This window comes from Cryptomeria japonica, chromosome 8 (genome assembly GCF_030272615.1).
Source record: "Cryptomeria japonica chromosome 8, Sugi_1.0, whole genome shotgun sequence".
Lineage (NCBI taxonomy): Eukaryota > Viridiplantae > Streptophyta > Pinopsida > Cupressales > Cupressaceae > Cryptomeria > Cryptomeria japonica.
In genome coordinates, this window is record NC_081412.1 from 372,276,311 (window position 1) to 372,299,858 (window position 23,548).

The following is a 23,548-nucleotide window of genomic DNA, read 5'->3' on the forward strand; positions in this document are numbered from 1 at the left end:
CTTGATAATCTAACTCATAAAGATTATATTTTGATAATCTCACTCAATAATATAAAATTATATATGAATCAACTCTTAAACAATATAATCTCACCCAACCATAAGAAAAATCAACGAAATTAAAAAACTCAAAAAAAAAAAAAAAACATAAAAATTTGCCACAAATATAACTTTTAATTAAAAATTATTTGAAAAAAACAATAAACTATAGGCAAGTACCAGCACCACGTAGAACTGTGAGGAAGAAGAATGCAGTGTTGTTGTCCAGTGTATAACAAATTTTATTTTAGAGAAGAAAAATGAAAACTGTTACTGATTAGGACGTTACGTACAGGTGAATGGGCAGCGGTGGCGCGAGAGAGCCATTGAGAGAGCATAAGAAGAGATAAGGATGTTTCAAATATCCGATTCCCTGATTGGCATGTACGAAATTGCCGGGAATGGCAGTAATTTGGGTTTGAAAGCGGCGTGTAGCAACTACCACCACTAAAAGGGTGCGGGTGGTTGTGAGGAGGAGCAAGGCGAGAGAGGAGGCATGGCGTCGAGTAGCAGGGCGGAGGCGTCGAGTGGCAGGGGCTCAGCATCAGCTAGCAATACCAACAGGAGGAGCAATTCAACCAGTAACACTAACAGTAAAGCAGCAATGGCGATGAAGCAGTACAACGCGGACACACAATTGCATCTTGTGTTCGAACAGTCGGGAGAATCGGGTAAGTCTTTTGATTACACTAGGTCCATAAAGTCCACAACAGAGTCGGTTCCTGAACAGCAAATTACGGCCTATCTGTCTCGAATGCAAAGAGGAGGAAATATTCAGCCTTTTGGATGCATGCTTGCTGTCGAGGAAAGCACCTTTAGGATCATCGCTTACAGTGAAAATGCGGCGGAAATGCTGGATGCGGCGGGGCAGAGCGAGAGTCAGTCTGTTCCTGATGTGAAAAGTGAGGCAGCCGTGAGAATTGGGAGTGATGTGAGGAGGCTCTTCACGCCGTGGAGCGCGCGGAACTTGGAGAGGGCCGCGATGACGCGTGAAATAAGCCTGGCGAACCCAATTGCGGCGGAGTCCAAGAGCGGCAAGCCCTTTTATGCCATTGTGCACAGGATTGATGTTGGGATTGTGATTGATTTGGAGCCGGTGAGAAGAGGGGAGGCGGCGGCTTTTGGGGCGTGGGGAGGAGCAGAGGGCGTCGCAGGAGGGGCTGTGCCGTCGCAGAGACTGGCCGTGAGGGCAACGTCGAGGCTGCAGGCTGTGCCCAACGGGGATATCGGTCTGCTTTGCGATGCTGTTGTTGAGGAAGTCAGGGAACTCACTGGGTATGACAGGGTTATGGTTTACAAGTTTCATGAAGATGAGCATGGGGAGGTTGTTGCAGAAATTAGGCGCTCTGACTTGGAGCCCTACCTTGGACTACATTATCCTGCCACTGATATTCCCCAGGCATCCCGGTTTCTTTTCATGCAGAACAGGGTGCGTATGATCTGTGATTGCCGTGCTAATCCTGTCGGAGTCATACAGGTGGAGGAATTAAAGCAGCCCCTCTGTTTGGTGGGTTCTACGCTAAGGGCACCCCACGGTTGTCATGCTCAGTACATGGCTAATATGGGCTCAATTGCTTCTCTTGTTATGGCTGTAATTGTCAATGGAAATGGAAACGATGAAGAAGGCAGCAGCGGGCGAGTGAAGCTTTGGGGTTTGGTTGTTTGTCATCACACTTCACCTCGAGCCGTTCCCTTTCCCCTTCGCTCCGCTTGTGAATTTCTGATGCAGACATTTGGTCTTCAGATTAATATGGAAATGCAATTGGCTGCTCAATTGACAGAGAATAACATTCTTAGGACTCAAACACTTCTCTGTGATATGCTTCTCCGAGACGCACCTATTGGAATTGTAACCCAGTCTCCTAGTATCATGGATCTTGTTAAGTGTGATGGGGCTGCCCTTTACTACGGGGGTAAGTTCTGGTTGCTCGGAGTGACCCCCACGGGAGCTCAAATTAAGGACATTGCAGACTGGTTGCTTGAATACCACGGGGATTCAACAGGTTTGAGCACAGATAGTTTAGCAGATGCTGGCTACCCGGGTGCAGCATCCCTTGGGGATGCTGTCTGTGGTATGGCTGCTGCTAGAATCACATCAAAAGATTTTTTGTTCTGGTTTAGATCTCACACTGCAAAAGAGATGAAATGGGGAGGAGCAAAGCATCATCCCGATGATAAAGATGATGGTCGGAGAATGCACCCTCGTTCTTCATTCAAGGCATTCCTAGAAGTTGTCAAAAGAAGAAGCTTGCCATGGGAAAATGTAGAAATGGATGCAATTCACTCTCTGCAGCTTATCCTACGTGGTTCATTTCAAGACATTGATGACAGTGAAACTAAAACTATGGTTCATGTTCAGCTACATGATTTAAAATTGCAGGGCATTGATGAGCTTAGCTCCGTGGCAAATGAGATGGTGCGATTGATTGAAACAGCTACTGCACCTATTTTAGCTGTAGATTCTGCTGGAATTGTGAATGGATGGAATGCAAAGGCGGCAGAATTGACAGGACTTCCAGTTGGAGAAGCTATGGGCAAGTCATTAGTTCATGACCTTGTTTTTGAAGAATCTATGGAGACTGTGGAAAAAATGCTCTATCATGCTCTGAGAGGTACATTTTTTTACATTGGAAGGTTTGTTCTCATAGTTTTATAATTGAAGTACATGCGTATGAGGAGTTATGAAAGTTGTTGGCTGAGTTTATAGCCCAACTTTATGTATGCTTATAGCAGCCCAACTGTTCTTAATAGATACCAGTTCCAAGCACTCGTTTACCTGATTTCAGTTATCGTTGCACCTGAACTATCAAGCATTAGATATACTGTATTCATTCTTGTTACCCATCCCTTAGTCTGTATTTAAAATGTGAGGAAGGTTTACTTTGGAAACAACACTGCAGCATTAGTTTATAGTTATACAGCTGTTTCATATTATAATAGTTTATAAATGCCCTGTAAATCTTTTGCAGGAGAGGAAGATAGAAATGTTGAGATAAAGTTGAGGACGTTTGGTCCACAGAGGCAGAAAAAGGTTATATATTTGGTTGTCAATGCCTGTTCAAGCAGGGATTATACAGGCAACATTGTTGGAGTTAGCTTTGTAGGTCAAGATGTTACAGGTCAAAAGGTGGTCATGGATAAGTTCATCCGAATTCAAGGTGACTACAAGACTATTGTGCAAAGCCCCAATCCTTTGATTCCTCCCATATTTGCTTCAGATGAATATACATGCTGCTCTGAATGGAATGCGGCAATGGAAAAGCTAACAGGCTGGACCAGAGATGAGGTTATTGGTAAAATGCTTGTGGGAGAGGTTTTTGGTGGTTGTTGTCGGCTAAAAGGTCAAGATGCAATGACCAAATTTACAATTGTGCTACATGGTGCAATTGATGGCCAGGATACAGAGAAGTTCCCCTTTGCATTTTTTGACAGACAAGGCAAATATGTGGAAGCACTTCTAACAGCAAACAAGAGAACAGATGCAGATGGTCGAATTACAGGAGCATTTTGTTTTGTGCAGATAGCAAGCTCTGAACTGCAGCAGGCACTGGAGATTCAGAGGCAACAAGAGAAGAAATGTTTTGCAAGATTGAAGGAGTTGGCATATATTCGACAGGAAATGAAAAATCCTTTACATGGAATTACATTTACTAGGAAACTCTTAGAAGATACTGATCTTTCTGATGATCAGAAACAGTTCATTGAAACAAGTGCTGTTTGTGAAAGACAGATGCAGAAGATTATGGATGATATGGATTTAGACAGTATTGAGAATGGGTAAGACATACTCTTTCCAGAGTTTATTTATGTTGCATTCTTATTCTTCAGTGCTTCCTTTTGCTTCTTGTTTTTTTTCTGATGAATATTACTCCCCAATGAACCTGTACGGATATGGTCTATATCTTATTTGAGTAGATTAGGAATTGATAAAATAGTTTTCTTTTCATTTTGCAGCTACTATGGCCAATTAAAAAAGAACAACTCGACAAAATTGGATTAGATTCAGAAAGAAACAACTGTGAAAGCAAAAGCAAAAGCTGCTAATGCTTTGAGAGATCTATTCTGTGTATGATGCATATGCTTTGTTTTGTACCTTGCATTTATTATGATGATTCAATTAGACAATTTATTGTTCTGCACATTTGCTTCTCTTCCATACATAAAAAAGAAGTGAGGATTGTCAATTGTTAGGTATTATTATGTTTCTCATTCTACAAAGAAATGAAGATAAATTATATATTCTTTCATGAAATGACTAAGTGTGTTCTTCAGTGTGAGATGTAATGCATACCATACCTTCATATTCTACATTATTTTTCATCTGGGTTTGTTCTTACATATTGTATTCCAAAAACAATAGTGTGCAAGAGTGACTCGTCTAGCATGCCACCACCAGATGTCTACTTTCAAGACTGTAGGAAGGTTTCCTTGGTAATTTTAGTTCCATATATTATGTAATTGAAGAATAAGCTTTTGTTAAGCATCGGTTCCCCCACCAATACAGTCACTTGACAGTGGAAGATGGATGATTATGGTGCTAGGAGGAGTGCAGGCCTACTCCATAAACTAAGTGGCATCATGCTTTATCATTCATTCTAGTATTACCTGGACAGGGGTCAGTCTAACAGGGACCTGTAGAGTTGATGGAAAACACATTTCCTATAATTTTGTGAGGGTTAATGCCTCATGTTCATTGCTACAGCATTTGATGGCTAAATAGATCTCACGACTGCCAATTCAGCATATTACGGGGGAACAAGATGTCAAATCCTAGCTTGTGAAAGCCTCTTGGCCTTAAGGGATAGATCATAGGATAGCATATTGATGCAACTCCTTTCTCAACCTTGCTGAGTTCATCCTGATTCATTACTCATACATAGCAAAGCAGAGTAAGTCACAGATCTTGAAGAATATTTTTCATTTAAATATTTCATTTAGCACCACCATAAGTAAAAATAATTCATAAAGGATCATGTACCACTTTCGATGAGCTGGATGCTCACAAGAGTAGAGCATGATTTCCTCATGATTTTTAAATTAGACTCCAACTTAATACACTACCCTTAGGCTTTTCTTATTGGGTCTCAGTGTAAAATACATGCATACAATATAATGAACCAACGATACCTGGAATCTTCTATGGGCACACAGTATGGCATGTACCAATGTTTAATTTACTGAAACTCCTCCAGAATGCATCAAACTTTTTTCCAGGCTAGTTTCTAAAGTAGAAATGATCTGCAAATGTTTCTTGGTTGATTTGGAGGTGTGTTTGAGTGAGAACAGCCATTTACTGCTATTCTGTTGTTGTATTTCAATGAAATATAAAATATATGAAGTACAGTTCCTTTGAGAATTCTCTAATCCTTCAAAGATAAAATCTATAAATCAAACAAAAAATAGATTGTTGTATTGCCAAAACTGTTCCTCTTTAGAAACCAGAAGTACATAAAAAAGAATTTAGTCAAAATTATGTTCTAAATAATATTGTTCAAATATGTCTTTCCATCAGAGAAAGAAAACCATAATATGTTTAATTTGTCAACAATCAGCACTATCAAAACTCCTTGGTATTATCCCAGCAAGTTTGCTAAGATACTTAATTGCCTTTCTGGTCTGCTCAATTCTGGGACTGCCCAATTGCATAGAGGTCTTGAAAGGAGCCTTAAGCTTTTCACCATCTAATCCTGGAGAGAAGTCACCTTCAATTTTCACTATGTAGCTCTGCATTTTCCCCGCTTCTTCAACCTATGCTTGAAAGAGGGCCTCTGGTTCCCAACAAGTCCCCATAGATGCCAGTCCACAGAATTCTTTACCTGGCACAGGTAATTCATGGCCAGAAAAAACAGTTTGCTATTTCCAGAGCTTGATCCAAATTGCCTCTAGATTCTTCCGTTACATAATGTCATGCCGATGCTTTCATCGTTTCCTTATCCTTCGTGAAATCCAATATGTTGGAAACAAAATAGATGAATTGTTAGGATTAACTTGCTCCTCTCTGTTGATTCCTGAAAGTCAATCCCTAAAACTTCCTTTATAGCTGCCTCTATACTACCGTGTTGTAACTTGTAATGTCCCCTTTGTTAATTACCCTAGTTTTTTTGCCTTAGATCACTATTCTTAGTTAATAAGGGAGGGTAATATCTTTTTAAAGGAAAATCTGCAATAAGTAAGAAAACAACCTACAGCCATAATACATAAAGTAAATAACATTTACAAATTAAACTACAAATGTAGAGATCATGAACATAAATCGCAACTTGCTGTAAGATCACCTATAAGCTAATTAAGTCAACCCCTAATAATAGTGAGTTAGGATGGGTGATTTGATAGGTTGTCCTTGCGACCCTCTATCGTAGGCCCAAAGGCAGTGCACCTTCGCCCCCTGTTGGCCTCATGTGGACCATGCCATTCATATGAGGTGGCATACCTAGTGAGGCATCCTTATAACTGTTCCCCCTCAATTATGTCAGCTTCTTCTACTCACATGATTAGATATACAGTCCAGTCCTTCATGGTGCAGAGGATAAGGACTTCTCTTAATAGGGTGCTCAGAAAGTCTAACCCGCCTAAGCCCAAAGGCAGAACACCTTCACCCTCCTTTGGCCTCATGGGGACTCTAGGGTCACATAGCTTGAGGTAGCATGCTTAGAGGTGACCCCAAGATAGAGAGAGAGAGAGAGAGAGAGAGAGAGAGAGAGAGAGAGAGCTTATACTCGTTACAGTTATTGGCAGCCATGTTCTCAATTCAGTAATAATTACAGAAATGTAATATTGATCAATGTAATGCTTAACCATTATTCAGTAATTAATTATCAAACAATAATTGATAACTTTAAAAAATCAGATGCTCTGTATAACAAGGAAATATGCCAGATTGGCCTATATCTAATAATGCAGATAATGGAAAGTTCTTACAGTTTTGCTGGTCCCTTTATTGTTTTCTGTTCTGCTAAAGTATTCTCCCTTTGATTCGTTCAGATCCCAGTGTAGATCCAACTATCCTCTTTTTCTTCAAATGCTCAGAGGCTATTTATGTCCCCTCCATCTGTGGTGAATGGCCACAAACAATGGTCATAACCTTTAGTGGCAGTGATTCCTTCGAAAGGTTGCTGTCCTTCCTTTATTGTTATTGCTTTTTGGCAGCATTCATTATCGATTCCTTATAATAAAACATGAATATCAATAATTACTAAGATTTTAATGTGAATACAATAATCAGAATATAGTATAATAACAAAATTTGATCAATATCAATGATAATCATTACATATCCAAAATTCAACTAATATCAACAATAATCATTTAATGTGAATACAATAATCAGAATATAGTATAATAACCAACTTCAATTAATATCAATAATAATCATTAAATATCATTTTTTAAGGATACATTCAAAATTCCTTCTATTAGAATATGAGGGGGATATGACACACGTTGGATCACAAAATTTTTCCTTAGCTGCATATCAGTAATTTCACCTCTGAACAACATTTGGCTTTCCTTACCATAAAGATGGAATTTGAGCTCCATGATGGCCACTGAACTTCACTGCATGCAAAAAGCCCTCTTTTATAATTTTCTTTCCTTCCTCCCATGGTGCCTGCCTTCAAATATTTATCTCTCACCACTTTGCAAGCTGCCACCACGTGTGATTATGGTAATTGCTGAAGGATGAGAGGTGCTTAACAATAATGTACAGTAACCATAGAAATAAGAGGATAGGTATTTAAGAGCCCCACAAAGAGATTAATCCGTGCAAACTATCCATGGATTCCCCAAATTTTAGATCATTCTTTGATTCTGTTCCATAATTTGCCGAAAAATCAGTTTGCCTGTTAGCCTCTCTAGAAAATGTTGAAAGGAACATATAGTGATAGTGTCTAGAAAAGGACAAGCTTTGGAGAATGTTGGAGGATATGTGAGATATGGGACCTTGGTTCAAAAGAGAAAATGGGATTAGAAGGGGAGCTTGTGAGATGGCAGAAACACAAAAACAGTTGAAAGAAATGAAGAAATATTGCTTGGAAGGAAAAGGATTAGAATGAGAAATACAATTAAAGAGAGCAATTGAAGAACGCGAAGTAGAGGAATGGCAAAAGTAAGTTGAAAAGGGTACAATTGAAGAACTTAAAATGGAGGAGCAACGTAACTAGACCAAGAGCAGGATACTAATCATTTTTAATGTGATTTTGAGAATTAGATACAACTAATTAAAAAGAAAAAGAGGTAAGGAGGTAAATGTTGGCAAGTATAAGTTCAAGATATTCAATCAAAAGGAACCTAATCACAAAGCAGTAAGATGACATCCAAGGAAAGAATGTGAAAATTTGTGAAGTGGACAAAAAGCATAAAAAGAAAAATAGAAAAAGAAAAAGGAAAAGAAGTACAGGCAAAAGATCCTTAGAGATTGAGGGGCAATTGAAAAGAACACTGCTAAAGGAGTGTTTGATGTGATTCATGAAGGGAGACTGTAATCGACTGGAAGGACAATGATGGAAGAGAGCATGCTGAAGAATCAAGAGGAGGAGATAAACATGAATGACCAAGAAGTTGATTTATGTTGGGGGAGCTGTGAAATATATAAATTAAAAACATGTCTGTGTTGTTAGAGAAGAAAATGAACTGCAGAAATGGTAGCGCATGCCAATGAAGAATGGTGCTATGATAAATATAGAAAAAATATTCACGGGAAAACGAATTAAAGAGCTGATAGTGCTAACTTGTGGTCAGCAACTTGTGTTTTTAGAAAGTATCCAATTCCAATCCAACATTGAAGATCTCGGATGGAGGGGGAGGAGAATTCAAGTAATGAAAATTTAGAACAGAATAAGAATGCAAGCGTAGCTGAAAAATAGATTAGTCTAAAGAAATTGGATATAAAGAAAGAAATAGAAGAATTTTAGATAAATTGGATGTCATGAACACTCAAAAGAAGCTCTAAGAAGGGAAAAAGATGATGAGACCAATAAACAAGAAATAATAGAGGGAGGTGTGTGCTTAGGAACAAATAATGTATTATCAAAACAAGCAGAAACAGAACTATACAGATTAAAAATTGATTAGTTGGAACAGATGAATCGGTGGGATATCAGTGGTGTATAAAAGGTAGTACCAATTAGTCCTAGTAGATAAGAAGAATAATTAAGCGATGATTTCTCTATTTGGCCTCACCATTGCGCTGCTAACTGAAAATAGTGAACTATAGGCTAAATGGATTCAAAATGGAGATAACAAGATTACATTGTTTGAATTTCTTCCTCAGGTTGATATGTCCTCAATTTGTATATTAATATGAATCACAAGGATACAAATGATGTATTGGTTTATTATTATTGAATGAATGAGAACTTAATTTTATGTCATCTTTGTCTTACTCACATAAATGGGTAGGGAATTGCACATGATGGTTTAAAGTTCTGTGAAATATTTGTCTATTAGAGTCGATCTTTTGTATACTTCAGCTGTCTCTTGAGCAATTGATAGGTTTTTTTAATTTACATTTCATTAAGTCTTGAGTATCATGGTCATTAGTTGACAATGATTTGCGCCATTTTGACAAGATACTCATCAATTGACATCTTATGAATTAGAAAATTGCACTTGGCCTTGACCATTGAGTGTGGATTGCATGGGGCTTTTCCTTGTAAAGGTCTTGTTGGCGCTTTTAGCTGTTCGTTCCCAAATCCTTAAAGAAAGACTTTTATTGAGTGCTGGGGGTGTCAATCTTAGGGCTGAAGACCTCAAACCTATGATTAGGTAGGACAACTATGGACCAATTTTCTAAGGTGGGTAAGACCTTCAACTTTATGCTTTGCTAGACCAATGGGGCATTTCGTAAGATGCTGTGTTAGATACAACTTTAAGTAATACTTGGAGCATAATACGCTTCCGTTTGTCTATCATTAAGTGCTTGTATGCTGGTTTGATAATGCAAGGTTCTATACCTTTGTAAAGCAAATGAACAACCATGTAAAGTGTTTGAGAATGTGGCTATGATAAATTCTAATGTTCTTGTGCATGTCTAGACATTGAAGTGAATGAAATTGAATCAACATGTGAAATTAAGTTTAGACTTGATTGTTTTGGATGTGTTGGTGTGATGGGAGGTTGAGCAGGAAGTATATAGGTGCTTGTATCCAACCGGGCAACAGTTTTACAAACCAAAGGATGTAATGGCTCATATCCACTTTATGATACCTTAACGAAGATACACTAGAGACTATACCTTCTAACTGTACACATAAGCTAGGCTCAATATGCAAGTAAGTAGATAAATAAGATTGTAGGATGTCCAAATGAACATAATTTCATTTCCCTCGAATAGACGCATATATTTATTGCTGCAGTTCTTGTTGTACCCAGGTTTTGTGGATGCGACAAACACTCAAGGATTTGAAAGTGATATTTGATAAACCTATTTCTATCTTTTGTGATAGTTCGAGTGTGATCAATATTTCCAAGAACTCTCTGCTTCATTCCCATACTAAGCATATATCTATCAAGTATCATTTTTTGCGAGAAAGGGTTGCTGATCATGAGGTCCAACTTGAATACGTTTCTACTCTGAATCAATTGGCAGATATTTTTACCAAACCTCTTCCTAAGGAGGCTTTTGAGACTCTTCGTTAAAAGCTTGGGGTTGTGGCTTCTCCACTCTAACTCTGTTCATGTACAAGCATCTGCTTAGGGGGAGTCTTGTATTGTCAAAAGAAATTTTTTTCCCTGATCCTTTGTCATTGATGTCAAAGGGGGAGAAAGTGGAGTTTTTTTTTGTTGTTGCAGATGCAGTTTGGCAGTTAGACCAGTTTGGTTGTGTGCTTTGTTTTGTTGCAGATTTCAAAGTTGTGTTTGATTCAGGTTCAGCTGTTGCTACAGGTTTAACTTTGCTGATTGGTTGTGATTAGATTTCAGTGTTGTGTTGTGCCTTGGTTCAGATGTTGCTCAGCTTATTTTGTTTCTACAGGTTGCACGGGATGTTGCTTGCCAGTTTTATTTGACATCAATGCCAAAGGGGGAGATTGTTAGTACCCTTTGTTTGTCATTGATGTCAATGTCTTTCTGCTGTGCACTTGTCAGTATCTTTATGCTGTTCGCTGTCTTGTTTTTCAAAATCTTATTTCCAGTATCACAATCTGTATATCTTCATGCCTCTATTACATATTTTTCTTCTACTTTGGATCTGATAGATCGAGCAATACACAAGAGTAAGTTATTATGAGAAGGCTGTAACTATTTGCTTCAGAATGATATATTCTTATGGGTCATTATAATCAAACAAGAAGACAGCGTTTAAACAAGGAAATAATGTTAATCTATTCTTACCAGTATTTTTTGTTCTCTGCATAATGTATGAAATCTACAGCAGTGATAATGTGGAAAGAATTTCAGTTTGATTTCTGAAGATGATACTGCCATGTATTCTGGTTGATTAAACTGTTCTAATGATTCAGTTCTGCTTGTAACTATTTGCCACCTGTCTTGCCATGATTCTTGGAAAGTTATATCAAGAAACTCTTCAATATTGCAAAGAAAATTTATTGGTGTTTTGTTGGAATAATAAAAGACATCGATGTTGTAAGCCAAAAGTATTTCTTTTTAATTGGTTGGTGTTAGTTGAAGTTTGGTTGCTGTTGGTTGAAGTTGAGACAGTTACAACCGAAAGAGAAGGTAGTTTTTGAGAAGTTATAACTTCTCCTTGATTGATGTTCATATAATATATTATGATGGAAGACGTGGCCAATGTTGGTGATTGCAATGCTTTTAAAACATTGAATAGAAAGGGTATGCGTTCTGTGGTAAGAATTCTCATAAAGTGGCTGTGACAAAACAAAACTCTTTACAGATTACAGAGGTACAAACAAGGGTAACAAAATTTATAGAAGTTTGATGAACATTTTGAAGCCATATTACATTGGTGAAATGTTTTAAGAATTACGCTGAATAATACTTGCTCGCAGACACAGGTTGATGTGAAGTGTGAATAACAGCAGTGATATTTTTGGCATTCTATTGATAAATTTGGATTCTCAGTTTGTGTTGACAAGGGTTGTGAAGGTTACAAACAAACTTCAGATCATAAATATCTTGTTTTGTAGATTAACAAGGTTGCCAAATACAAGGATGTTCTACAGTGTCTTATGAGATTTTTTTTCAATTCATAATTATTTGGTTATTCACATTTAATTCTGTAAATGTAATGATACAGATCAAACAAAACTGATAAAATGTTGAATTTTTATGTGATGCTTCAAGAGTACTGAGTTGGTGCTCTCAGATGGGATTTGGTTATTCCTTGGGTTGGTGCCCTTAAAAGTTTGTAAGTCTTTTTAACTGCGAGGCTAGATTAGGACAGTAGATCCCAGCAACATTTTTCACCGTGTTTTTCTCATCTTGGGTTTCCACGTATTCTCTCATGCATTGGTCTCATTGTGTGACATTGTTTCAGATTTCAGTTTGGTGCTTTCATTTCAAAATTAAGTTTAAAAGCTTTTAGTAAGTTCTTTCAAAAGATTTAATTGGATAAGGATATAAGTTTTATTTACAACTGATTCACCCCCACCTCTTAGTAGTAAATCTGTGTTCTAGGCAATGGTGTTTGGGTGGAAAAGTCTTGTTGGAGTAGTTGTAGGGTCAAATTCAGTCACTAATGGTGTCTTGAAGTTTAGGGGAGGAGTTGAGGCAAAAGGAGGAGAGTGTAGAGATATGCCAAAGGTCAAGATGTTGGAAAAGAGATGTGGGACTTTGACATGGAATTGGAGGAGATCTACAAAGATAGTCAACCTCTGCATAGGAAGGAATGAATGGAAAAAAATGGCTTAGGAAACCTTCATGGTAATTTAGTGTGTAAGTGGGCATAGGAATTGGACATTGGAGTGGAAGTCTGGATGTCTAGAGGTGGCAATAATTCCATAAAGGGAATTAGGGATGGTGCAAGAAGAAGTCCGGATCCATTACAAAAGTCTGCAATAAGAGGAGAGTTGGGAGATTGCAGGGAAGGAAGTGAGGTTTAGATGTCCATTAGGATTCCACAAAAGGAGATGAATTGATGAAGGGGCTTGATGAAGTTTGTGGATATCCTATGTGGGAAAGGACAAAAGGGTTGGACATTGGGGGAGCAGAGAATATCCAATAGTACATTAAAAGTCCGCAATTGCACAAAAAGTGAAGAAAACTATCCAAACACTTCCAAACTTTGGAATCTTATTAGATTTTTGAAACTTCTTACAAATGGTAGGGACACGGAGAGTGACGAAGGAACCATATTTATGCAACTTTTACCAGGGAGTACCCTTTGAGAATTATCTTTGATTGATTATAGATGATTGCTAAAACAATTCTTGAAGAACAAAAAGAGGCTAGGACTTGAGCAAATTTGGATAGTTTGGCTCCAATAGGTCCATTGAGTTCCTAGTGGTGAAAAACAATTTGACAAAATGGACAAGTCTTATTAATGAGGAGGTGACAACAATTATGTCCTTAAGAGCATGGTTTTAATAAAATATTAAGGACAGAGTAATAGACTGATTAGTATGCTTGGATCTTGTTCTTATATATTGTTTTTTTTGTTGGTTAATTACTTGGGGTTTCTATTGGGGCGCCACTCCTAAAATTATGAGGGTTTGTTCGTGGGATCCACATATAAAATGATTTCATTGTGGGGATGCTGCTTTAACTAATGGTCTATCAGCGGTAGATATAATGCAACAATTGCACTCCTCCAGCTTGAATGCTTCTCCTACTTTTTTACCTCCCTATCTCTTCTAGTAGGGCATCCATTCCTCTCCTCCTCACCTTTATTTCACTTCTACATCTCTCTGATGTGCTCCTTGTGGCTTGAATTTTTCTCCTGTAACATGCTTCTCTAGCTAGAGCACGATTATCTCCCTCTTCCAATTCTTTCTCTACCGTGCTCCAGAAGTTTGAACTCCATCTCTTCCTTATTTGCTCTTGTAAGGCATCTACTCTTTTGTTTAACATGCTCCACCATCATCACTTGAGTTGTGGCACTACCACAATAGCCAACTGAAGTGGGATTATGGCTTTAGCATGCCTACTAGTGCTAAGATGTCACATTGGGGAAATTTGAACCAAAAGGTACTAACACTTGACCGCAACCCCTTTGATTGGTCCTTATATATTGTTACGAAGCACTAGAAGTGAAATAATTCGGTAATTCTTGTTATGTTATATGATACTAATTAGTGGCCTTCTGCTGAGGCCTGAGGGTATAGAGTCGACTAATAAATACTCTATCATCAAAAGGGGTTTAACCCAGAAAGAGAAATTGTCAATAGGTCATATTTCAAATCAAGTTTATGGGACCCAAATGCGACTGTTGTAGTTCATCAAATTTTTGTGTGTGCTGAAGATATTTATGCCAAGTGTTGTGTGATTACCTTCAAAGGGGACTAACTAGTGACAGTTTAGACAAGAAATGGTCACTTGACAAGATCTTGAATACACAATATAAGCAAGGATATAAAAATTATGATCTTTATATGAATTAATATGAATCTTGTACTATGGAAATATTGACCATTTTGGAAGGCTGATGTTAAAGTCCTTTTGTGCATTTGTAACACATGAAGAAAACAGTAGAAGTTATTGGGATAATGTATAATGCAATCCTATTCATACCTTTGGCTGGTTGGTGATTAAGCTTTTGCAATATGCAAATTCTCTTGACACTTTTTTGAAGGTGTTACAACCATTGGAAAATTCTCATGAGAAATCCTCTTCTTTTGAACCATACCGCATGTTCAATACTATTATTGTGAGGAAGTAGTTTGTGCAATGACTTCTTCTGGGAATCCTAGCAGCCAAATTGCAAAATATCATTATATCATAACACAGCAGGTTAAATACTTAATTGAGTAGGTTTCATGCTACAATGCATTTGCTCTTACCTTAAACACAGCATGTTGGTTACTCAAGACAGTGGCATTATAACTCCTGCCATCGGGAGGTATCCCCTATGGATATAAACACGCATATGTGCACGTACACAAAGAAATGTACATTTACATGTATACCTGTAATTATCCAATCATAAACATTTTGTTGTTTATGTGCAACAGTTGTGTTGGGGTATTTGTTGGAATCTGTTTAAGTCAATGGTAGGTTGAGGAGATCACGTTGCTATGAGGCATTCAACTTGTTAATGTTCACTATTGATGGCTCTGCTGTCACTGGAGAGTGCCTTCACAACCTTGAGAGTGACAGCAGAGCCATCAATAGTGAACATTAACAAGTTGAATGCCTCATAGCAACGTGATCTCCTCAACCTACCATTGACTTAAACAGATTCCAACAAATATCTCAACACAACTGTTGCACATAAACAACAAAATGCTTATGATTGGATAAATACAGGTATATATGGAAATGTACATTTTTTTCTTTTTTATCCACAGGTGTAACAAGTTGGAGAAGAGTTTTTTGCTGTTAAAAGGGCCCTTTGCATATTTTTCCAAGGTTTTTGAAGGGCACTTAAATGGATTTGATTGCTGTCCACTAACACCCTCAACATTTGTATTTTCTCCAATTTCTTCCACTTCATTGTCACTACTACTACCATTCTTATTGCTGCTCATGTTTTTTTTGAGATTTTATGCAACTTTAAACTGAAAAATGCAAAAAATAAAAAAAATCAGAAATTTCATGCTTCAAGCTTTGAAAATGAATTGAAGAAAATAAAATGAAAGGATAAAAGACTTACCTCTTTGAAGAAATTGCAGTCCCACTGCCCTAGATTGAAAATCTTTTGTAGCTGGCTCCTGCTATGCCTACTCCAAAGAAGAACGTCTCCCTTCAAATCTTGCTGCTCTTTGCTTTTCACAAACAAATCTTCAAATGAAACAAAATGAAGGTCTATTCCTCCTTTAGGGCGAGCTAGGAAGTGGGGGCCCACTTAAAAAATCTAGAGCGTTTTTTTTGAATGGTTCTTGATGCCAGGGATGTCCTGCTGTCCCTGGGACAGTCGGGGGACATCATAGACATCCCTCACTGTCCTCGGGATAGCTGAACGTTCCCGACGTCAAGCCCGAGTGTCCCCTTATTACGGGGAACATTTCCTTAGATTTTTTGAGCAGAGGGGATGACTGAGGGATGTCCCCAGGACGTCCTGGAAACAGGGATGGTTGAAATAGGCCCAGGGACTTGTCCCCTGGTAAGCTTGTTTGTAAGTTTTGCTACCAAATGATTTGATTCTATTTTTGATTGTTTATTAAATATTTTATACAAGAGAAGCCTAAATTTTTAGGCTAAAATTCTTGCAAAGACATTATTTCCAACCACCATCTTCCAACTTTTCACCTTCTTTCTGATTTATTGCTATTTAGTATTTACTCTTTGTCTAAATAGACCCCATTATCCTCTTGCACATGGATTTGAAAGATATATAATAAATAATTATAGTTAGCATATTAATCATATTGAATGTCCTTATCATTATTGCTAGAGGATAATCTTTATGCTTATTGTTAGAAGTTATGTTAGCACTTTATTATGGTAACTACCACAGCTAGGTTTCATTTCAAATTGTAACCTGTAATTTTTTTTTCAATATGCACATTGGCAATTGTTTCACAGGTCTGGTGCCATTTCTACATATGCTCACATATTTCAAGATTCCTGTAGACATTTTCTTAAAACATTCAGCTGAAAAGTATCTGATATACCGCAACTGGAACTGCTAGTAAGCCGGAACAGCCTTAGGCAGGGAGACCCTCTCTTTTCCTTCTCTACCTACCTTACGATGAAAGACAGAGAATGGTTGGAAGAATTGGCCACACCTAGCTACATTCCTTTAAAATCATGTTACCAGCTTGCCCTGTTAATTGAAAAAAAGTATTGAGGAAAATCAAAAGAAACCTTTTTTCTTCTCTTTTCCCAATTACCAGCTTGAATCCTTTAATGAGCAAGATATCTATATGTATCAAATTGTATTTCATTTTTTGACAAATTATCTTTTAATAAGTGGGCATGTTTGCACAAGTCATGCTAACATGTACTATATCTCAGTTTTGGCATTTTAGAGCATCAGATGTTCTGTTTGGCTCTCACACAAAGGTCATTGGGATCCAGCTTACATACTTTGGTTGAAGACCATACCTGTTTATTTTTTGTTTCCATTGCCCATGTGATGTGTTTATCATCTTTTTGGTTAGTTTAGTGTGCACAATGTCTGTTCTGCCTGATTTCTTTTCTAATGTGCTTCTTATTTCCTTTATCATTAGCATTTAGCTTGGTAAATGCTAAAAGATTTGTATTTTCATAATCTAATTAGTTCATTCAAATTGACAGGTATATGGAACTAGACGTAGCTGAATTTGTCCTGGGAACTGTTATGGATGCTGTTGTCAGTCAAGGTATGATTATACTGAGAGAGAAGGGCTTGCAGTTGATACGTGAAATTCCTAGTGAGGTAAAAACAATGTGTTTATATGGAGATCAAGTCAGATTGCAGCAAATTTTGGCAGATTTCTTGTTAAATGCAGTGCGGTATACACCATCCCCAGAGGGATGGGTAACAATCAAAGTGTTACCAACCTTAAAGCAGCTTGGCAATGGTATACATGTTCACTTAGAATTCAGGTCAGATTTTCATACTTCATTCTTGTTGCAGACTAAAAGTGTTCATTACATTTAGAGTGATGCTCGGTAATGGTAGTATCCCTTTGATTGGTGATATCAAATATTCTTGTATTTTTTTGGTTATTTTCTCTCTAAAATAGAAAATTAAAGGAAACAAATCAGATTCTATTATTTTTTTTGATAAGCTAATGTGGCGCTATCGGGGCCACACCTGTATATTCATCATCCAAAAAATTACAGAGTTGCAGTCAGCCCCTGCTTGGGCAGATATTACAATTGCCTTCCTTACTACCCAAAACCCACCTTAGGCAACAATTCTAGCTATGGCATCCGAGCATACCCGTATCTACCAGAGCCCAAACCCATCCCATTATCTATACATCAGGGCAGAATATAACAAAATGCCACATCCCACTATTCTATACAACATCAGAGATAGCAAGTATCCGAAACCAACCCCATCGCAGCCAAAACTCACAGAACAGCATACGTGCTCAACATTTGAAACTAGTGACAGCACCAGCCATCAACCTGCTTTGACACCCACTTCGGCATCCTCCTCATCGTCAGCATTTTGCACCAGAATTTGCCCAGCGAAGATCACTAACATCCACTCCCTCCACACAACCCTTGAGAAAATTAATGCCTGTCCTTGCTTGGTTGCGCCTCGCCATGACATTCATCCCCACACTCCACACCACAAAGATTTGCACAGGGTCATCATCCCCCTCCCCTCACTTTGGCCGCATGTGTCCATCTGAGATCAACCCCTGACCAAGAATAGCACGAATGAGGTAGTCCTTCGGCCCACCGCACCATCTTCTCCAAATTAGCTTCATTGCCAGCATCTCTACCATCTTCTCTGACTCCTCTGTCCAAAAGCATCGCTACAAACATTGAGACAACATCAGAATTCACTCTGTAATCGCCATTGCCTCCCAGATACTCATCTACTAACACCATGCAAATGGCATGAAGGATCACACCCGCCTGTGATTTGAAGATCTTCATCAATATCCTCTTTGAAACATCTCCATAAAATGCCATTTGCCTCTTCCTCGGAATCAGACAAATAGAGGTGTCCATTGCTAAACGCTGCTTGTTACAAAACCTGCTGAGACACATCTACCAGAGCCCAAAACCTGCTGAGACACATCAGGCATCTCATTAGTACACAGCGAGCTCCGCCTTTCCTTCACATCATATTTAATGAGTGCCTCTGGACCTTTGATCGTGCAGAAAGCATTCATGAGATGATGAGGTGGCATATATTCTTACGCCACCCAGCCAAGGAGTTGACAACTTGCACCTCGGTAGTCAAATTGACTGCCGTTTTAACCACTTCATCTGCCAATTCATTCCCTTTGTGATATAAATGTGAAATCAGCGAATCACGTCTTTAAAATGATTAATCTCCTCGATGATTTGGCAGAGTACTTTTGCCAACCTCCAACTCGGTGTCTGCTTTGTGTGGATGGCATTAACCACCGACTGTGAATCACCCTCCAGATGTACAAATTCACATTTCAAATTCCTAGCCTGCCTAAGTCCAAGGAGGGCAGCATAAATTTTTGCTTCATTAATTGAAGCAGTGGCCAATTTGATGCTCACAATTCACAAAACCTAAACCTCACTATTTTCTTACCACACATCCGGCACCAGCTGGTCTAAGGTTGCCTTGGGCTGCCCCGTTGAAATTTACCTTGTGCCACCAAAATCATCCGGTGGCTGCCATTTAATGTCCTTCCTGGGATTCAAAGGCAAATCAACTTGCCAAACGCCATAAACAGGGGCAAATTGGATTTTATTATTATGTTAGATGGGAGATGATTTTAATTTTTCTTATTTTTGACTGCATGCCTTCTCTGTTGATGTTGCTTTTTTCTAATTAAAGTTTACGCATCAACTACAAAGACAATGTAGGCCCCAATAGCATTGGCTTCCTACTTAGGGATATGGAATTTTCAACGTTTTAAATGTGAACAATCCTTTTAGAGGTTCAAAAAAGATGGATTCTAAGCATTGCCAATATAGTAATGTTTTTATTGCTATGTTCGCTGGGGATGTATGTGTCCCCTGCAAAAATGGACCTGTTGCTTATAGGCGAAACATCCCCCCTTTCCATCCCCAAGCTTTTAAAATTTTAGGAAACATTGTTGGGGATGCAAAAAACTATATAAGGGATGACAGTTTCGAAGGGATGTTTGGAAGCAGTTTGATTATGCTGGGGACAGCTAGCTGTCCCTTATGGCTCAACATTTGAAAGTTTTAAAATTATGTGTGTGTGATATTTACATTTTGCTGATTCAGTCATTGTCATTGTGTTCATTAGAGAATCACATTCCAATTATTTAGTGTGGCATCATGTTTGTTTCTTTAAACAATTAAGTACTAGATGAAATCTGTTTTGCTATGAGTTTTGGTAGACTGATTATACTTTTCACTGATGGCCTCTTCTTACATGTACAAATATTATCTTTCTTCTCCTGATTAAAAAATGTTTTACCTTCAAATGAAAGATGTCATATTGCTGCTTATTTCTGTTTTATGGTTTATTTATCGAGCATTTGCGATAAGCCATTTGAAAATTGTTATCGTGAATATATGGTTCAGATGTCTCTATGATAATCAAATATGGATTCCTCCATTCCGTTCAATTAAGAATTAAGATAGTACCACTATGTTAAATTTAAAACAAAAGACCAGGAGATATCCACAATAGATTTGGAAAAAGGTTGTAGACTTAAGCTCTTTGCACATATGGAAAAAATCTAGACCTAAAATGTAATAGGATTAAGCAATCTTTATCACAAATTCTACCTCCAAGCTATGGCAAGATGTGGAAAAGGAGTTAACTGACTGTACTAGATCTCACTTCATTTTCAAACGCTTGACTATCAAGATATCTAACCTACAATGCTAATCCTAGAATGTCTCAACCAAAATCTTCTATTTAAAGAATCTTTTCAGAGATTGACAAAACATCTTGGTAAGTTCTGGGTGCTCTTGATGGTTCTCATGAAATGATGGAAAGAGGTTTTATTTTCAGATAATATAAAACTATTCCTATATGCATATGCTTTTAAAGTCTCAAGACACATTATACATGCATGTCCATGTGTGCGTACATACACTGGAAGAGAGGGAAGAATAGAGGGAGGAAATGCAATTTCGGCCCATTTGATTCATTTTCTTCAATGTCACATCAATTGTTGCATATCATTTAGAAGGTTTCAAATCCTCCCAACCTTTTAGTTTATTAGGTTAGTATCCTTTCTATATGCATAGAAAATGGCCTAATACATTATTGCTTGTCATATGTAAGTGCTTTCTTTACCCAATTGAGCCTACACCTAGAATATTTGGATTTCGATGTAAAATTTAATGTAGAGTTCTCTGCATCATTGACACTTGCCATTTTCTATATTTTAAAAATTTTCCCTATTTTTTAAACAACATTGTGATCCCCCCAAAAATGTCCTCCCAATAGATTTGCCCTCGTATTTGCTAAGACTCAGTGAATCTTATGGCTATGATAATGAATTTAGGAAGAACAGACCTTAATCAATGAAGGTTGAGGATGTAGGAACCGACATGGGAAAGGTCCATAGCAAAGTTGAAAATCATCAATGTGGGGTGCTTCTGTAGACAAATTGTATTTCCAGTTTTTGTTTATGTTAGGGATTTTGTTTAGGATTCAGGGTTTTGATGATATCCTAACTAGGGAGAAGAATCCTGTGTTTGGCATTTTGGAATCATTGGAATTGCTGTCTGCAGATGCCTGAAAATGTCTATCCACTGTTGCCTCAAATTCAGGAATCTGACAGAAAACTTTCTGGGTCATTTGCACTGAGATTTCTTTGTTGTCCCATTTATGAATTTTTTTAAGACAACAGAGGCGGAGTTGTTCTGGTGTGACATAGCTTACTATTAAATACTAATGTAACACTTTTTCTAACAAAATTTGTGCATCATTGTTCATACCTTTTCCTAAGAATAAAATGGGTTATGAAGATCAGGGGCTACATCGAGGTAAAAGGCAATCGATGTAATTTTAAAATTTATGGTTTGACAATGCTATTTTAGTGGCTAAATTTTGAGATACTTTAAAATCTTAGAAGTCAACACTAAATTTTTAAATAACTTTAGGTAAAGATATTCCGAAAAACAATTCCTTTCTGGGAATCTAAGGAAAAATTCAGTAACTATTACCTGTTCTTGTTTGAAATCAGCATTTACAATTCTATCGTTGCATGTGGATATGGATTTCTGTGGTCTGATCTCCTTTTTCCTTTTTCTTTTTCTGATTGTCTGCAGGATAACTCATCCTGGACCAGGGCTACCTGCAGAACTTATCCAAGATATGTTTGATAGAAAAAGATGGACCATGCAAGAGGGAGTTGGTCTAAGTATGTGCCGGAAACTTCTCAAATTAATGGATGGTGATGTGCAATACGTGAGGGAGTCCAGAACATGCTATTTCCTTGTGAACCTTGAACTTCCACTGGTCCACAGAGAAGATGCAGGGAGTGTCAAATAGATACTCCCTGCAAGTGGAAATCCTCTGCAAATATATAAAAAAAAATCGTCCATGGAAGTGGCCACATGAACAAAATTATGTGCCTCACGAAAGAACCTTCTTTGGTCTTTGGTCTTTTAGAGCGGATTCTTATGCAAATAAAGTGTCTCAAGGCCTTGAATCAGATATGGTTAACTCTAAGCACAAGACAAATCATCCTCAACTTCAGTCTCTGTCCAGATTTGCCGCAATAACAACAGAGAACACCTGTAAGTAAAGAATTAATTCTAAACAGAGCTTGTGAATTCAACTTGTGAAATATGTATGTTGTATTTTTTTCTTCCTGGGTGTGATGCTGGAAACGCTCAGGGGAATTATATGATACATTATACTTTAACCTATGTATGCTGTATTTTCTCTGCTTGGATTCAATGCAGGAAACATCTGCTATGCCCCAAGAATCCATGGAAGTGAATTGACTTTTGTAAAACAGTATGTAACCTTAAACAGATAAACTTTCTGTAAGCTTCCTGGATACTAATAGGTGATGTCGAGTCCTCATGGATATCATTGTAAATGGGATATGTTTTCAAGGCTTTTATTTGCATTTGCTGGTTAATATTAAGGGGCATTAGAAAATTGTGGAGTACAAAAAGAAATACTAAGTTATGTAACCTCTTTTATGTCGAGAGATCCTATGGTTACATTTGGGGATGGGGCTGTGGCTGCAGATTAGAGTGGTTTTTATTTTTTATTTTTTGATAAAGATATCAGAGATCCATTAAGGGGCACAGCGCAACAAGAAAAGCATACATATTCAATAAAGACTATACTCGTGTATAACCCATGCGAGAGTGACAGGTCAAAAGAATAAAAAGCAAAAAAACAAAACGATATCTACCCATTTTTTGTTACTTACATGATCTAAGAACCATACAGTCTCTCTCAATTTTTTGAGGCTGTACTTTCTTGCATGGTACTGCTGTCTGGCCAACATCATCATCTTTCTCAAATTTGGAAGATGCAGGCAAGGCTGAAACGGACTAATTTATGATCTAAAAGTGATTCACCGAGATCTCATTCTTCAGCGTAATTCAATCCCGATTCCCAAGAAGTCTTACCTACTTTGAAAGGGTGAGGGATGGGAATATGTGCCACAGTAGATTTAGAAAGATCCAGATGAGATTAAGAAGACGATAAGTTCACCAGAGTTTTTCACTGGAAGAAAGAAGTGGATCCACTTGGGAGATTGCCTTCATAGTACCACCTGGATAGAAGGTTGTCTTTCAACTTAACTAGTCTTTTATTCACAGAAATTCCAGTTGTATCATTCAAAGCTGGAGTTGTCAACTTACCTTTAGAATGATTCTCCATGCTTGTATTTGCAGA

At 37.8% G+C, this 23,548-nt stretch overlaps 1 protein-coding gene across 3 annotated transcripts; it reads left to right on the forward strand.

Annotated features, from left to right (window-relative positions):
- Positions 1 to 272: 272 nt before the first annotated feature.
- LOC131062644 (phytochrome) lies at positions 273 to 22,766 on the forward strand. Of its 3 annotated transcripts, XR_009110919.2 has the most exons (5): positions 279 to 2,651; positions 3,009 to 3,816; positions 17,350 to 17,640; positions 21,958 to 22,428; positions 22,597 to 22,766. XR_009110919.2 is itself a non-coding variant. In XM_057996351.2 (4 exons), the coding sequence occupies exons 1-4, from the start codon at positions 536 to 538 to the stop codon at positions 22,178 to 22,180; spliced, it is 3,438 nt and encodes a 1,145-aa protein (XP_057852334.1). In that variant the 5' UTR covers positions 279 to 535; the 3' UTR covers positions 22,181 to 22,766. The 3 variants fall into 3 exon arrangements, 1 of the variants encoding a protein (XP_057852334.1); XR_009110920.2 differs by lacking the exons at positions 21,958 to 22,428; positions 22,597 to 22,766 and adding an exon at positions 3,994 to 4,105 and having other exon boundaries at positions 273 to 2,651; positions 17,350 to 17,488; XM_057996351.2 differs by having other exon boundaries at positions 21,958 to 22,766.
- Positions 22,767 to 23,548: the final 782 nt, after the last annotated feature.

Excerpts from the sequence above, each read along its gene's own strand:
- LOC131062644 (XM_057996351.2), top strand. The coding sequence starts at position 536 with ATGGCGTCGAGTAGCAGGGCGGAGGCGTCGAGTGGCAGGGGCTCAGCA. Across the intron at positions 2,652-3,008 it reads GCTCTATCATGCTCTGAGAG|GAGAGGAAGATAGAAATGTT; the intron begins GTACATTTTTTT and ends AATCTTTTGCAG. Across the intron at positions 17,641-21,957 it reads CATGTTCACTTAGAATTCAG|GATAACTCATCCTGGACCAG; the intron begins GTCAGATTTTCA and ends GATTGTCTGCAG.